Source organism: Aulostomus chinensis, chromosome 15 (genome assembly GCF_037954235.1).
Source record: "Aulostomus chinensis isolate RoL2024-O1b breed Wild chromosome 15, RoL_Achi_v1.0, whole genome shotgun sequence".
In the NCBI taxonomy this organism is placed as follows: Eukaryota; Metazoa; Chordata; class Actinopteri; order Syngnathiformes; family Aulostomidae; genus Aulostomus; species Aulostomus chinensis.
In genome coordinates, this window is record NC_141334.1 from 16918480 (window position 1) to 16935298 (window position 16819).

General features: G+C 41.7%; 1 protein-coding gene across 1 annotated transcript in view; it reads left to right on the forward strand.

Annotated features, from left to right (window-relative positions):
• LOC147248953 (neuroligin-2-like) overlaps positions 1-16819 on the forward strand; it is a 65742-nt gene that overhangs the window by 23240 nt on the left and 25683 nt on the right. The window contains exons 3-4 of the mRNA XM_086226930.1: positions 7805-7858; positions 13565-13714. Coding sequence (XP_086083056.1) covers positions 7805-7858; positions 13565-13714 — 204 coding nt within the window. The remainder of the gene's footprint in view (positions 1-7804; positions 7859-13564; positions 13715-16819) is intronic.

The window sequence follows — 16819 nt, forward strand, 5'->3', positions numbered from 1 at the left end:
AGATAGTTGTGACAAGTCAACAAGTAATCGTGCTTTTTAAGAAGATGCTGTTTTGACACTTTTTGATTGACGTGAGACAGTCCTGCAAACAGACAAAAATACCGAGTTTAGACCTGACTTTGATCACTGAGATGAGAAACATTTCGAAGCCAATCAGTTTTTCTTTTGAATATTAAGAGCTGATGATTTCAGACAAATTAAGATAAATGTTGGGGGAGAAATCAAAGAGCAGGGAATTTGGATCAAGCTGAGAGAAGGGGAAGACCGTTTCTCGGGAGCTGAAGGAAAAAGTTGGAGAAAATGATCCCAAATCTCATATAAACACAGAAATAGATATCTTATGCTGAAATCTTTCCTCTCTGTAGCCCATATGAAACATACAATCGTGCTTCACGGAAGGTTTACCTCATCGCTACTTTTTGAAAATTTTAATGAGGACTTAGGAAAATAGCAATTAAAGCTGCTAATATTAGCTGCTAGGTGAGTAGAAAATACAAACACACAAACACGACCTTGTGCTGGCCTCTTGGGGGGGAAATTAGTGGAACAACTGAAGATCAGTGCAATGTAAAGCTTGAATTTCTTTATGGGTTATCTGTGTGTTCTTCTGTCATTAGCGACTGGAGTGGAGCATTGAAGAAAGCAGATAGGCAAGTAAAAGAAGACAGGATCAAAGTCTAACTTTGGGGGGGGGGCATACACTAATGATGGTCGTAAGCAAGTCTTATGATAAAATGTTTAAAAGTCTGTTTAGATGGCTCGCTTGAGAGTACTCAGCGTATACATATTTATGTATTACTGCTGCTGCATGTATACTGTATGAAGGGATTATTCTGGAATGCTGCACATTGCCTCTATTCACAGTTAGTTTGACACCAGTCTCTAAAAAATAAATATCACTATCGGGAAACTAACAGGTAGGTTAATATACATAGGAAGAGAGAGAGCTCTGTAGTTACAGTATGCACGCTGTACACTAAACCAACCTCACCAAATGGATGATGTCGAGTCTCCTATGATATCCTCAGGAGAAAAGGTGTACAAATGAGTGAGACAGATTTTACATGTAGCCCTGTCTGCCTGTCAGAATCTGTCACTTATTGTCAGGGGTCACTGCTCACAGAAGGCTGATGCGGTCCCTAAGGGTGTGTTTTATCTTGTGTCTGAGAGAGAAATAGAGACTGGAGGAGAGTGAAGTGCCCCTGAAATAAACCACACCACATTTTCCATGTTGTCACAAGCCTTCCAATTGTTTACATGGTGACTTGTGTTATTTCAGTCGCTTTAAAGACCTTTAGCGCTCCTGTTTGGCAATGCGCACCCATGATTACTTTGCATCTGCTCATAATCCAACTGCTTTGAAACCTCAACCTTCCTCATACTGGACATGCAACTAGTACTGTAACATCTTAGAGTCTGAACTGAACTTGTGCCGCTCAATAAGAAATTTAATTTACCTCTTGGTGTTTTTTAATCGGAGGGTGGCATTAAAGGGATTCCTAAGCCAAAAAGTATATATATATATATATATTTGCCTCTCAAATCCTCACAAACTTCATGAGATAAAGACACCTAACAAGAGTATGTGAAAGATTTACACTTTATGGATGAAGTAACTCTTTAACCATAGACCGTATTCCAGACAGTTAACCGAAAACACATTCAAATAAGCCATTGTCTTCAAAACAAAGGAACCAGATGTTCAACAATGCTAACTTGTTTTCTGGATTCCGTGCCAAAAGTCATGAAATGATGAAACCCTGCTTGGCTGTGCTACGTACAAATAAAATGCATCAACTCTGTTATCACGACCTTTCTCTTCTATCTGTTGAATTAATGGTAAATGTTTCTGAGAGCAGATAGAGCAGGCCAGCCAACTGCATTGGTTTAACACTCCTAAAGATTCTATTCACATGGATAATGATATCCCAAGTGTCCAGTTAAATCAAACCTTCAGTTTGACAGCAACAACATGCTGGCCACAGAAAGATAGATAGAACCAAGGCTGTAGAGGAATATGACTCTGAATATATAGATTCTGCATGAAGGAGCACTGTACACTCTGACTGTAGTGCGTGTGTATATATGTGTGTGTGTGTGTGAGAGAGAGGGAGAGGGAACATACACTTACTATACATTATGTTACTTTATTTCATGTGAGGATTACACAATGTATTTTTAATCCAAATTAATTGGTGGAAGTCACGTCGGGTTTACTTCCTGTTTTCACAAGATGGGGCTGTGAGTGCAATGCAGAGTGGCCTGTCAATGTTTTCAGGCTAAGACTGCCATTACATGTGTGAATTTGGGGAAAGATTTGGTGGTGGAGTTGAGTGACATCATTGCTATTTTTTCAAGGTGAAACGTTCAAATTCTCTGCCTTGTATTTGCTACGCGGTTTGGTGAAAAGTGGAAAGCTTTCGCAGCATTTCATTGTTCAGGTCTTTTCTATATGCTTCCAATTCGAAGGGGATCAGATTTACTACCTTGGGGCAATTTGTTAAAGTATGATTGTTGTAAATGGCTAAAAATACACTGAAACAGGAAATTATTGTTGGTTTTAGGTCAAGAGATTTTTTTGTAGGTCTTCCGATGTAACTTATTCAATCGTGCCACTCGGTGCCAAAGACCTAATTAATTCGGCCAGTCATAAACTTTATTGCGTTTACACTCTGGATGATAATATATTTTAGATTGAAAGTACTGTTGTTGGCTTTGAAGTACAATTACATCAGCATACCTTCTTTTTGTTAGACTGCCAGCTATTTGTGTTTGTGAAGACCTTATCTGGTAAGGCTCTGTAGGCTGAGGTTGAATAACAGATAATAACAGAAAACAGTTTTTGAATTCTTACATTAAACTTAAGTTTTTGATAGCTTTATTTGACTAAAATGTAGCACCGTGCACTGTTCAAACATCATAACACAGCTATTGTTTTAATGCCCCTCCTCATGCCCAAACTATAAAGGTCAGAACTCTGACTTTAATCAGGAGGGTCAATATTTTTGCTGGAGGGCTGGATTTGGCTCGCAGTCTGCTATTTGCCCACCAGTCGCATAGAACATGCCAAGAAGTATTTGGTCTCTCACCTGGCTTCAAATTGTTTGACTAAGACTTTTAGCTAGCTTGCTGCTCTGGTATTAGTGAGTGACGATCAAGCGTGTTTAAAGGGTGAATGACTGTGCTGCATTTTGCTGTTTGGCAGTGAGGAGTTGTATTCCCACTCACAGTGGATGTAGGTGGGCCAAAATGAATTGGCAGCACAGATTCATATGGAGCCTGGATCAAAATGTCCTGGTGCCAGCTTTAGCTTCCACAACTTGGTTTTGACACAATTTATCTCAGAGTACTTTGCATATTATCCACCTAGTCATGCCCCTATCGGCTGCAGTATATCTATTTCATACCCAGAAATATGCTCACTGATCAAGTTCTTCGCGTTATTCTTTTGACAAAATAGTCACCACTCTCTTTTCTCCCTGCATTTGTTCAACCCTCCTGCTCTGAAATCAGCCCTGCCTCGTCTCTTCTCTCCTCCATCTTTATGCAGATGGCGGTAGAATGGATCACTGTTCTGAATGCAAATGAGCCCAGTGCCCTTCTCCGCGAGGCCCCTATGTAGCCTGCTACTTCTTCAACTCAAATGAAATTCATGATGTAAATAAAACAGATGTTCTCTTTGATTGTACATTGAGTTTTACACTCTTCTTTTGTCTTCACCTTGCTCCATACCTCCTTCCTGAGTGTTCCACTTAAAACTCTTCTGTGTGAGCAGGTTGCACTGTCTCACCGTATTCCCGTTTCCTCAAGACATACCTCAACCAAAGGCCTAAGATCCTTCATTTTTATTGCTGCTGGAGCAGCCATTTACTGTGTTCCGCTCTTTATTAAAAAACATATTTCATGAGACATGGCGGTGGAGGCGGAGATTGTGCTGGTGGCTGGGGGGGGTACAGTTGGAGAGATGGAGAGCAGTGGTATATGACCACATGTGCTGGGAGCCACTGGATGCAGGGGGCTGCTGTGTCTGACACCTTGTCAAGCAGACAGGCCGCCACAGACATGACATACTGCAGCTTCATCCCGTTTACTGCTCTGAGGAAATGGAGAGGGACAGGAGACAGCTTGCACTGTGGCCACTAGCTCACTGAACCGAACAGAAACGCTGCTGACTGAGAGATGGAGCTACATTAGGTCAAACAGCACTGGGACAACCCGAGCTAAATGCTTCTGCATAGGCCAACGCATTTCACTGACCAGTGGCCAATTACATCATGTGATGTGTGTCAGCCTACCGGCATCTTTTCTACTTGACTAGATGAGAAAGATATTTTTGAACAAATAGGCGTGGTATTTATATTTTCCTTCTTGCTTCAATTATAACCGTATACACATGTCCTTCAATGACTACTGTAACTGTCATACCTATCAAAAACATCGAGGAGTTTGAATTCTTACTTCAAGTTCTGCTTCGGTGCGGTACCATGTGAACAGTCATGGTTGAGCCTTTACTAAGTGTGACCGTCTGAGCTGAGCCTATCCTCACTTATAATTTAGCTCTGTAATAGGCATTAGAAAACTAATGAAATCAGAGTTGTCTCCATTAACCGGCTAGGTGTGGTTTTAGAGTAGTTCTAAGTAGTGGGAAAGTGCTGACAAAGCATAGAAGTAATGTGCCTTTCAATCCATTACCGGAACGTCTACCTGCGTGTTCTGTTTTAGCAGCCAAGCTGAGGACCAGCTGTACCATCTCCTGCTGTTAGAAGTGCTATCTGGATTGGGTGTCTACATTGTGGTCAGAAGAGGATGCTGAAAATCCATGCAGCATTGATCTTATTCCATTAAGACAAAAGATAAACATTTTATACCCGGAAAACAAATCCACATAGATGGATGCTTGAAAATACAGCAATGAACTGGTAGAGTGCAGTAGTGACCCGGGTATCCTCACACTATCCTCCCAGCACTGTGAAATAAGAATTGTCATCACCTCGCTGTGGTGTTTACTGCACAATGGCGGAATGATAAAGCCTTTGGCAGCCCAACTTAAGTAAAGAGTAAGCTGGGAGACTGCAATCACTTTCCAACAAAAAAACAGGGAATTTGATGTAATCAGCCACTAGGTGAATACGGCCGGCATCAGATTGTAAGCCTGCTATCAGGTAAGGATGGGCGGTATTCAACATTTGATACCTGCCTCAAATTTCACCATTGTATTCAGGGGTACCCACTGATTGACCAACTGACACTGTTGGAGTTGACCTCGGATCTCTCATTCAAGTTGAGATGACAAACGAGACTCAACGACGGATCATCTTACAGCCTCTTGCGGGTTTAATGCACAGATCAACCACCTCACATCTTACATACAGACAGAACTCTCCTTACAACTTGCATTCACATTTTATACCTTTCGTTGACGTCATTACTCGTGTGTGTACGTGCTTCTCTTCAGCAAGGTGCATCCTGTTTGGCAAGGTACTGGGGTACAGGTTTACTGGAACATCCAGTCCATTGTCCCGTCCTCATATGACCTGAACTTAAGACCTTGTACTAGCAATACCCTGTTTACTTGGAGACCAGTATATCTTACATAAACTCACGCCCCTACAACACCCAGCGGCCATTAGTAGCCATCCAATGTGCACAACTGCTATCTGAAAGAATACTTCAAAGAAAAGACACGTGATTCAGTAGAACCATTTAAAGGCACAACCACAACAGGAAGCATCTCATCTCACTTAGTAATCCACTAACTGATAAAATTCCACCAAGACTGTCTTGTATCCTAATGATAGAATCCAGTAAAATATTAAGTCTAAAACACATTATTTCATCCATAAACAAATAGGAACTGCTATTACATCATTTCAAAATGGCTGGCAAACGTGTTTAATCTTTGTTGGTTGTAACCTCTTTTGGACGTAAACAAAAAGGGGTGGGGGGGGCTGCATTCAGAACCTGTGATGTAAGGATCATACCCAGTCCAGAGCCAGTAACGGTGTGTTTTGAATGGCGGAGGCAATACTGAGGCATTGGTACCTCTTAAGCACGTGGGGCTGTGGGTGTATGAACATGAGCGTGCTCCGTTGAAGACTTGAGTTCTGTATATAGTCACTGACTGAGAAAGGTCCGCTGACAGAAATCAAGAAAATGCAAATGAATGTGATCCTAATCAGTTAAGACTTACAGAGGTTGATGTGTGGGGTTGTTGGTTGGTCACTGTGATAAATGTGTGTTATTGGCTGTGTCCTATGGAGCGTTTAACCATTAAAGCTTAATGTGGGGTTCCTCTTTGACCTTGGCGAGGGGAATCCTGTCACAAACCTCAGCAAGCTGTGTAAATATCAAAAGCAGCAGGAAAAGGCATGCATGCTCACATTTGAGGCTCCGTGCCAGTATTTCTCTATGTGCATACAAGGTCACATGGATTTAGGAGTAAAAATCTGTGTTTACCTGCATGTGTGTCATCGGTGTTATGTTTTGACCATTTAGTCTAGTCTCTCTCCATGCAGAGACTTATGCTTTAGGACTGCAATGTCTCCTTGAGTTCCTGCCCAGGTTATCACCGATGACCTAAACTCTGGATGTCGGATAGGCTGGAGACCTCAGGCGGGCAGCCTGAGTACTGGGGAGCAACAGAGCAGCAGAGCTCAGCCGTTGGCCTGGGGGTTTGTTTGAGAGCAGCAAACCACGTGCTGCTATTTGCTAGATCTGCTGCACCAGCTCTGGAGACTGGAACTTGGGGATGGAGGCAGGTGACTGGAGCCCATCAGGCAGGGAGCCAGTAGCTGACGCCTGAGGAATTTGGTGGCAGCAGAGAAGATTGATTTTACTGGATCCACCACGAGGACAACCATGATGGCCAAACGAGCACCCTTGAAACTGGGCCGCTGGTTGTTGTTGCCTGGAGGTGGCAGACGGGCTGAGCTGGTGCAGCATGGTAGTTAGCCAGGCTGAGGCTGTTGGTTGGATATTTGGAACTTTGGTCCAGCAAACCGCAATGCAGTTTGAAGACAAGTAGATCAGAGTTCAGGCTGGAGTTCTTGTTTAGATACAGACTGTACTGCTGGTGGCTGTGTGTGAATATACTGGGAATGAACTGGGTGGTGACTAGTTGACTGGGAAGCAGATTGCAGGTGAGTCACTGGAGACATAACATGCTGGAACCAAGCCGAGGAACTGTCTCAGTCAGAATGAAGACTTTTGGAGCTTGGATGAGGAGCAAGCAAAGAGGGAAAAATCCAGAACCAGTCAAAAATGAAATGGCTTAGGACTGGTTATGATTAAGATGCAGTTGAGGAACAAAACTGATGGGAAAATATTTGACAAGAGGAGTGTACTTTCAAAATAAAACGGGAAATATCAAAGTTCAGGGACATCTGGTGGTCAGAGGGAGAACAGGCAAGAGAGAGAAGAGTTGAGGATACCGAGTATTATTGCATTCCATTCCTTTTCTGACCAAAGAGAGCGATGACTTGATCCTGCTGCTCATTTTCTTTTATAAAGCGCTGTGTGTCAGCAGCAAGAATGCTCGAGCAGAAGTGGCCTCTGGGGTCATTTATGAGGGAGCCCACGACTAGATGCTAAGTAGTTAAACAGATGAGCTCTGAAATGGTGTGTAATCCTTGGAAACATTCTGTCATCAGCTGTTAACAGAGAAAAACTTAACAGTGTAATATCACAGGTTGGCAATGTATCCCTTTTAATCCTGTCTTCTTGTGTTTGACATTTTCTGCTACTGCTATCTTTTTGAATTTTCTCTTTTGTGTCCCCTACCCTTTCTTTTTCTTCTAAACTCTAGGTCCACTCACAAAAAAGCATGATGAATCTACAATGAACCGACCAAGAGATGAAGGTATTTTAATTGCATGTTGTTGTTTTTTTTCCCGTCCTCATACTCTATTTTTCCAAACTCCTTGGTGGGTTTTGTGTTTGGATCCTTCTCATCAATCATCAATCCTCACATGTACGCACGGGGAGAAATGAGCAGAACAGTGCTACATTTTGTTAACTGCTTTTATTAGAACACAAATCTCATTGGCACATATTAAGATACAATGCTGGAGGTGTTTTTTTGTGGGGGGGGGGGTGGAAGGGGTACTTTGAGAGAGCTAATTTACTTTCCTTTATTGGTTGATCCTCCACATGCTGATGTATCCTGATTGATGCATCAGCTCACTTTAATTCTTGTAACACAATCCTTTTTTTCCCAGACATACAGTAGTTTCAATGGTTTGCTAATTTATAGGCCTTTCTCTAATTTGACCGTTTTAAACACTTAAGGAGGTTTGTATATGATAATATATATATATATATATATATATATATATATATATATATATATCATATACAATATACTGCCTTTACTGCTCTTCAGGGATGCAGCTAAATCTGTGCAGGGAGAGAGTGCATCTGCTCCTGTCCGCCTGCCCAAATTTACTGTAAATTACATTACATTACATGCACATGTAGTGTGTTCTATTTCCATGTGTTCATGTGTGTTAGCACTGTGCATGTGCGGATCTATGCCTGAGTGCATTTGCTCTCATTTGTGCCACTGTGTGTGTTTTGTACTTTGAGCTTTGTATTGAATTCTCCCTACCTTGCATCTCTAATTGCTGTGTTTTTAAAACAAGACAGATGTAACTAATCAAATTGTGTTCTTTCTCAACAATGAAAAGAGAAGGAAGGATTCGTGCAGGATTGTCGAGGAGAGGAGCTGAATGATAGAGCAGTGATCAAAGAATGACAGAATAGAGAGGAAACTGAGCACTAAAAGAGCAAAGGGGAGGGCAATGAAAGGGAGAGAGATGGGGAGAATAGTCATAATGAAGACATGTGCATGATGAAATGACATTTATAGGGCTTTGAAAGTGAGAGAGATGTAGGGGAAGAGTAGTGAGAGGGTGGATGAGTAGGAGACTGGTAAAACTTGACATTTGTGTCAACACACCTGATGGAGCTTGGCAGGATCCGAAAGGCTTGGGTAGGCCTGAATTCCTCTTTTAATTGCTTTGGTTTGAATTGGAAAATTCAAGGTGTTGAATCAGGCTTAATATCAAAATCAATCAAGGTTTCTATAAGAGAATGATTGAGAGAGGACCAAAGGAATGGGAAAAAGAATTTCAGTTAATATTGGTAGGTAAGACATTACATTGAGAATCGATGTGTGGGTGTGGGTGGATGGGTGTTTTTAGGAAGATAGTATCTGGTTAGGTAGAGAGGAGAGAACTGAATAATGTGCCAGTGTTTTGGAGGCAGGCAGGAAGGACAGTGAGCTCCTTGTTGTCCAAACATGCTTTGGATTTAGGGTGTGCAAAACACTTTCACCATGCTACCAAGCAGCCCTGCATCACCTGTGTGCGTGTGTGTGCGTGCGTGCGTGCGTGCGTGCGTGCGTGTGCGTGTGCTCCAATCATGGTCTCATTTCTATAAATTAAACTCACATCCAATTCTCTTTCCACCCATATACTACAATGTTATGAAACCTTAGATGGAATACCAACACCACCACAGATGATGATGGTGATGGTGATGGTGATGATGATGATGATGGTGATGATGATGATGACGATGATATCCAAAAAGAAATACAGCTCGGTCTTAGTATTGGTATGAGGAAATATCCAAATGCAGGTGTCATATTCACATCCCAATATGGGAGTAAAATAATTGAGCACCTCTACCATGACTACCATCATTATCACAGACCATGGAATATCATGATCACCATTTGCAGAAGTTAAAAAAAAATGAAATAAATTGCACTTGACAAATGTTATTTTTATGCTGAACCACGGAAGTCTAAAGCCCCGAAATGACATAAGAACAAAATGAGTAGAGGTGATGAGATAATGTGCATTAAGTTTTCTTATTTTATTCCACTTGGACCTTTTTTCTTATCCCCCTTTCATTAAGTCATTGTAGGTATGCATGGGCTTTTTATCATTCATTCGGAAATGAATGGAGGTTTATTTCCATCTAGTTTTCATATTTTATTGGAGAATTTTTGCTCTGTTTCTGGTTCTGAATCTAAAAAAGCCTTTTCTTTGTGTTGCCACTGACACTGCATTGGATCCTGTGTGTGTGTGTGTTTGTGTGTGTGTGTGTGTGTGTGTGTGTGTGTGTGTGTGTGTGTGTGTATGTGTGTGTGTGTATCCTTTTGTTTATTCAGGTGAAAGTACATTTCATTCCAGAAAGAGCCTTGATGTATCTACAATATGATAACTTGTTAAAAACAAGTTAAATCCATAAAGGAGTCTCAGGCATTACAGTGGCATATGATGTAACTTTAAGCCTCAAGAGAATTTAACGTTACACTTAGAAATCGATGGGCCACATAAAAGGCATAGTTTGCAATCCATCGTTGTGGCTGCCCCCTAAGATTTGCTGGTTTGAATCATCAGTTGGGGATAAAAAACCTAGACGTGTTGAACTTCTTCTAAGCGAGCTTAAACCTGCCATTGTTTCATTGCTGGGCGGCACGGTGGTGCAGTGGTCAGCACTGTCGCCTCACAGCAAGAAGGACCTGGGTTTGAGCCCCGGCTCCATCACAGGATCTTTCTGTGTGGAGTCTCCATGTTCTCCCTGTTCCAGTGTGGGTTCTCTCTGGTACTCCAGCTTCCTCCCACAGTCCAAAGACATGAAGAGGGGACGAGGCTGATTGATACTCTAAATTGACCGTAGGTGTGACTGTGAGTGTGAATGGTTGTCTGTCTCTATGTGTTGGCCCTGTGATGGACTGGTGACCTGTCCAGGGTGAACCCCGCCTCTCACCTGAAGGCTGCTGGTATAGGCTCCAGCCCCCCGGGACCCTTAACAGGATAAGCAGTAGAAAATGGATGGATGGATGTTTCATTGCTTGAGTTGGCCACAGAAAAATTTGTTTGCGTCCCCCTCTACAATCGGAATCCACAGGAGAGGAATACCACAACTGTTTCTGTACATTTTAAGTATCTATAGGTGAGAATGAAGTGATAAATCCATCAATATGTGGTTGTTTAGATAAAGCTTACAATCTGCCGTCCTTACGTTAAGCTTCTGTGGCTGTGGACTGTGAGTGCTCACTGGTCACGGCTGATGGCGAATATCTAAGTATGCTAATTTCCTCACTCACGGGTGCTCACGTCTCATGTTTAACCACTAGAGAGACTTTCAACCCAGCGGAAGCCTCAACGTTATGCTATTCTTGGTAGCGATACATTAGCAATCAGCAATGCTGAGTAGGCGGCATGCTGGCTCCAGTCAGCGTCGCTGATGACATCAGCCCCACACTGTCAAATCATCCATGTCAGTTCAGATATCTTTGAAGGGGTCAAACATGAAATATAACTTAACTCCTTTCAGGAGAACTCAAAACCTAATTGAGCAAATGCTCCCTCCTAGTGGAGGCTGCTAGAGTTAGCTTACCCTGCTGCTAGCATGCTGCTGCAACGCTGAGTTGATTTTCATGGAGAGTTAAATGGTCTATGTTTAATGTCATCCTTGATCAGAGAGAGAGAGAGGGAGAGCACCCTGAGAATACAAAGAAACATGCCTGTCACTATGTGCACAGTGCTACTCACGCCAAATTATTTCCAAATGTAGGTTATTTTTTTGACATACAGCTATATTCATGTATGAATCCACCACAGTGACACATGAATTTAACAATGAAAATAGTGTTTAAGCTTTTAAAATGGAAGCTACATTTTATTGCTGAAGTTTCTTTTCTCTGAGGATTTAATTTGCCGAGGATGACGGCGTGCTGGCATGTCACTCCTCAAAACTGTCCTGGTAATGCTGGGATAATTGAATTTGTTTACATATCCTCTGGGAAATCAGCAGAGGTTCAGAATACACCAGAGAAGAGAGGAAAAAGAGTAGCGTGTTGGAGCACAGGACTAAAAATTTTATTTTTAGACATCATGCTTATGTCTTTGGTATGATTTGCATGAAAGATGTCTGCTGTGAGAATCCGTTTGTGTCATTGGTGTGTTCACCTGTATGTATGTGCGCCTGTGTGTGACGCACCCAAGTCCATGTGCAACCTGAGATTCAGGTGGTGATGCAGGCGGGTGTGCAAATACGTGAGTAGAATTTGTTACCACGGCAACAGGCATTCAGTGAGTCGGTGCAATGGAATGGCTGGTGCAGTTCTATTAGCGAGAAGCAGTTTCCATAGCGACTCAGCATCGCAGCTGCCTATGCAAGAGTTGTGTGTGTGTGTGTGTGTGTGTGTGTGTGTGTGTGTGTGTGTGTGTGTGTGTGTGTGTGTGTGTGTGTGTGTGTGTCTGAATATGGTGCAAATGCCTTGTAAATTTGAGTCTTCATTAACTTACCTTTGTTATGACTTGCTTCGTAACATCTCATGCTCTTTCATCGTCGCTATCATGTTGTTGTTGTTGTTTTTTTTTTTGGTGTGTGAACCATCCATGTCCCCCCACCCCCACCCCCACCCCTTCAGTTCTCTCACGCTGGCCTATTTTCATCCTCTTCCCCTCTATCTTACACCCTTTTATCTCTCTTTCTCTCCCGCTATCTCTGTTTCTCCCCATCTCTGAGTGCTTTAGCTCATCAGGGTAAACAGATGCTGTGGCTGTTATTTATGTTTCCACTTGGTCTGGCTTTCATACAAATTATCCACAGGGCCTGCACAGTGCAGACACTCAGCTTAACTGGGCTGCACTGGCAGCGCTCTCAGCCTCATCCATGCTCCGACACTCAGACCATACCACAGACGCAAAGAGAGGGGTTATTTGGGGGGGGGGGGGGGGTGAACAGGCTGACAGAGCAAACCATAGCAACACACTGATGGGCACGAAGACACCAAGAACTGAGAGGGCATCAGAACTGGCTGCACCATTTGCTCTACACACAGAGGGGAATATCAGATTGGGAAGGTACCATCACTACACAGTCCAGGGGACACTGACATCAGAGCTTATAATGTGGAGGAAGCCCAGTGGGGCAGACAGAATAGTCACCGCCAAATTAAAAGCAGTCTACTGAAGACATTTTAAAATTACCTCTTTTTTTTTTGTTGTTTTAAAATTTTGGCTATGGAAAGACAGAAAATGCTGCATATTGACTCTTTTATTCAGAAGAATTTTCACAGTTTTTTAAAACTGGAAATGTCCACTAACCCAATAAACCTGGGCCTAGGACACCCCTCCCCCCTCAAAAAAACAACAACAACAAAAAAACCCAGATGCCAATGATGCAGCCAAAATTTATCAATTTCACTGTAGCTTAAAAAAAAATTCCGTCTTTGTCATTTTTAAAAAAATGGAATGATTCATTTGCTGACTTCCATTCAGTGTCTGTTCTCTCTATTTTACATATAAATACATGCACGCTTCCACCTTTCTGCACCATATGATCCTTTTGCAATGATAACCATCTGTGATTGTATTCATTTTCAATTTATGATGATTCTATTTATCATTATTTATGTTAATGTTACATTTCACCAAAAAAAAAGCAACAAAAGAAATAAATAAATTGGTACATGGATTTTTAACCCAAATTCAAAGGGTGAACATGGAAATAACGGACCTCCTTATTTGTCTGTGTTGTGCAGATATTCGGGATCGTCGTAAGAAGCCGGTGATGTTGTTCATCCACGGTGGCTCCTACATGGAGGGCTCAGGGAACATGTTTGATGGCAGCGTCCTTGCTGCGTATGGAAATGTCATTGTGGTCACCATGAACTATCGGCTCGGTGTGCTTGGTAAGTGTGGTGTGACATGTTATCATGAGGCGGACCCCTCACATGTAAATTTTGACAGACATGGTTTGACATGTGTCGTCTCACCTTGACCAAAACTCCTACGTGCTGGAAATTTTAAAGTGCCAGGTTGCAGCTGCATCATATCAGAATATACTGTGTATGTGTTGCTCATCCCATTTATATGGATTACGACTGAAAAATATTCGAAAAACTTCCCAGTATAAACCAGTACATTTTGACAGCAGCACACATTACAGCCTCCTAAATGATGTTTTTGAAAATGCAACACCTTTCTCAAACAGATTGAGTCAAAACTGAACATTCTAATTCTCAATATTCCCTTTGCAGCACTTGTGTCCAGGTTTACCTAACAAATTGGCGAGTGAGTGTTTCTCACCTTATTGATAACTGTAGAGGAGTTTTTTGTGCTGAAAGAAATCGTCAGACACAAGAGACAGACTGGAGACTCAGAGAAGGCTTACACTGGACACTTTACTGGAGATCCACCACAGATGAACAAGGTTCTCTATGAGATGAGGTCAAGTCAGCTCCCCCAGGACATCTGGGTCCAGCCCCTCGTGAGCAGTCACACCAGTGATGCTGGGCACTACCAGCAGTACCTCATTGGAACATCCTGCACAGATGTGACCTTCACGTAGTCGAAACACAGGGCGCCATGACAGTCAGCTTTACGATCAGTAAGTGTTCTAACAACAAAATTACGATTATGAAAGAATTATGAAAGGCACCACAGGTTCACTCTCAGTCCCAGGTCAAGGCCCCGGGGTCGGATCAGCTCTTAACCCTACAGTACAAATTATGAGGGTGAGACCAAGAAAGCTAAAACAAAGGATACCAGACAAAATTCCTTATCAATAATGAAGCTGCTTTTCTCCATTGTAGCGTGTGGCGCCATTATAACCATCTTCAAATGGTGTAAAGAAAATATTTTGTCGTTCAGTGCTGAGAAAATATGTATGCATTCAAGACTTCTGTGTGAAGGACTAAAATTGTACCCTGTTTCTGACTAGGGATTTTAAAGGATCCTTGTAGTATTTTCAAATAATCCTAAAACACCTGCGCATGCATCATTAACGGCTTCTTAACCCTGGCTGATCTTGAGAATTCTGAAAAAAACAAAAACAAAAAAACAACCGACATTAAAAACAGACTGTCAATCACAAAGTTTAAAGGTTCTAAATGGCGCCATTGAGATGCCACTTGTGTGGAGTCACACTGTAATGATGAAACGTGTTCATTTAAATGGCTGAAGCTTTATGGTTGCTCATTATTGCCACTAGATAGAAGTAAATTCCAGAACGCGTTCAATTTATAGTTGCAATAAGTCAAACCAAGTCATTTTATGAATATTCACATGATTTGGGTGGAGGTTACTTTGTCTAAGCACATGGTAAATCGCATGCTGTTAACACATAAATAAGAAAAGTGGCATTACAGGCAGAAGAAAGCACGTATGACGTTATTTTCTCATTTCATCGTCATCATTTAATTTCAAATTTCTCAGTGGTTCACTCAATAGAAAGAGCAGTGGTCCTGCTAGAGGTAAGGACTTGAAAATGAGCAAAAGAAGTAAACAACTTGTCATTTATGACATCACTTCTTTGCTATCACGAATGCTCTCTTTCTGAAGCTTACTTACTAAAGCACATCTATTAAAGCTTACTTATTAAAGCTTGCCTGCTTAAGCTTATTTATTAAAGCGTGCTTGCTAAAGCTTACTTTACTCAAGCTTACTTTACTCAAGCTTACTTACTAAATCTTACTTACTAAAGCTTACTTACTAAAGCTTACTTACTAAAGCATACTTATTAAAGCTGACTTATTAAAGCTTGCTTGCTAAAGCTTACTTATTAAAGCTTGCTTGCTAAACTTTACTAAAGCTTATTTACTAACGCTTATTTGCGAAGGCTTACATACTTAGGCTTAATTACTAAAGCTTACTTATTAAAGCTTGCTTGCTAAAGCTACCTGCAGCTACTTGAGGCTACAGTTCAATCAGGAGGGGCTAGTGACTCTAAATTCAGTTTAGGTAATCATCCCAGTACAATTAAACAAACTGTGGGGAAACAGTACTCTGTGAAATAATCAGTAATTAAGAAATATGGTATTATTAGGAAACACATTATTAAAAGGAAAGTGCCAAAGAACCATTATTTGCTGTCAAGCTGGCAATGGCAGATGCAGGTGCTTTACCAAGTGAGCCAACCAGCAAATATAGCAAGTATATTTGACTTGTTTGGTTTTGTCTGAGCTCTTTTGTCCATCAATCAAATTGATTTTTGGAGACAGTTAAAAGCCTGTGTTTCGATTGCATACATTCATCATTGTTTGTCAGTTCAGGTGAGCCAACTCCACTGGTGACTACTTTCCTTGGAGCGATACAAAGCCCTTGAGGCATCAGATTCAAGGACAATGATTGGCTAGATGTATGTTGCTATTTGTGCACCACATGTCAGAAATGGTCTGCAATTGGCTGTGCTGCTGCGCTGACTGGGCAATGTTCCTGTCACCCCAGGAGAGAGAGTCATGATTGTCAGGAAGCTAATTTCACCAAATGGAAGGATTATATGACCAACACCAACACTTATTTAAAGTAGTTATTGTCATTTACTTTAAAAAAGTTTGACCTTGTAAACTTTGTTTACTACAAAAATAATTCATTGCCCTCACTTGGCGCAACAAAACTTTGAGCAAGTGGAACCATACAGAGAACAGAAAAGTTCATTTAAGCCTCTGTGTCTGTGTCGGCTGTACGCCAGAGGCATTTTGCTTTTGAGGCTGTCCGTACATCCGTCCCATTCTTGATAATGTAATATCTCAGTGGCACCTTGAGGGAACGTCTACAAATTTGTTGCAGATATCCATTGGGCCTCAAGAATGAGTATGTCCCTGACACACTTCAAGAAAATGTCATCACGTAGAGTACAAACGTCCACAGGAACCACCCCGAAAATATTTTGGTGGTCAAAGGTGCAACTCAGACAGGCCAACATTGCAGAAGCATAAAACCGGTATTTGGTACTTCGAGTTACACATTATGTGATTTGCTAACAGGAAACGCCAACAATACTCCATGTGATTATG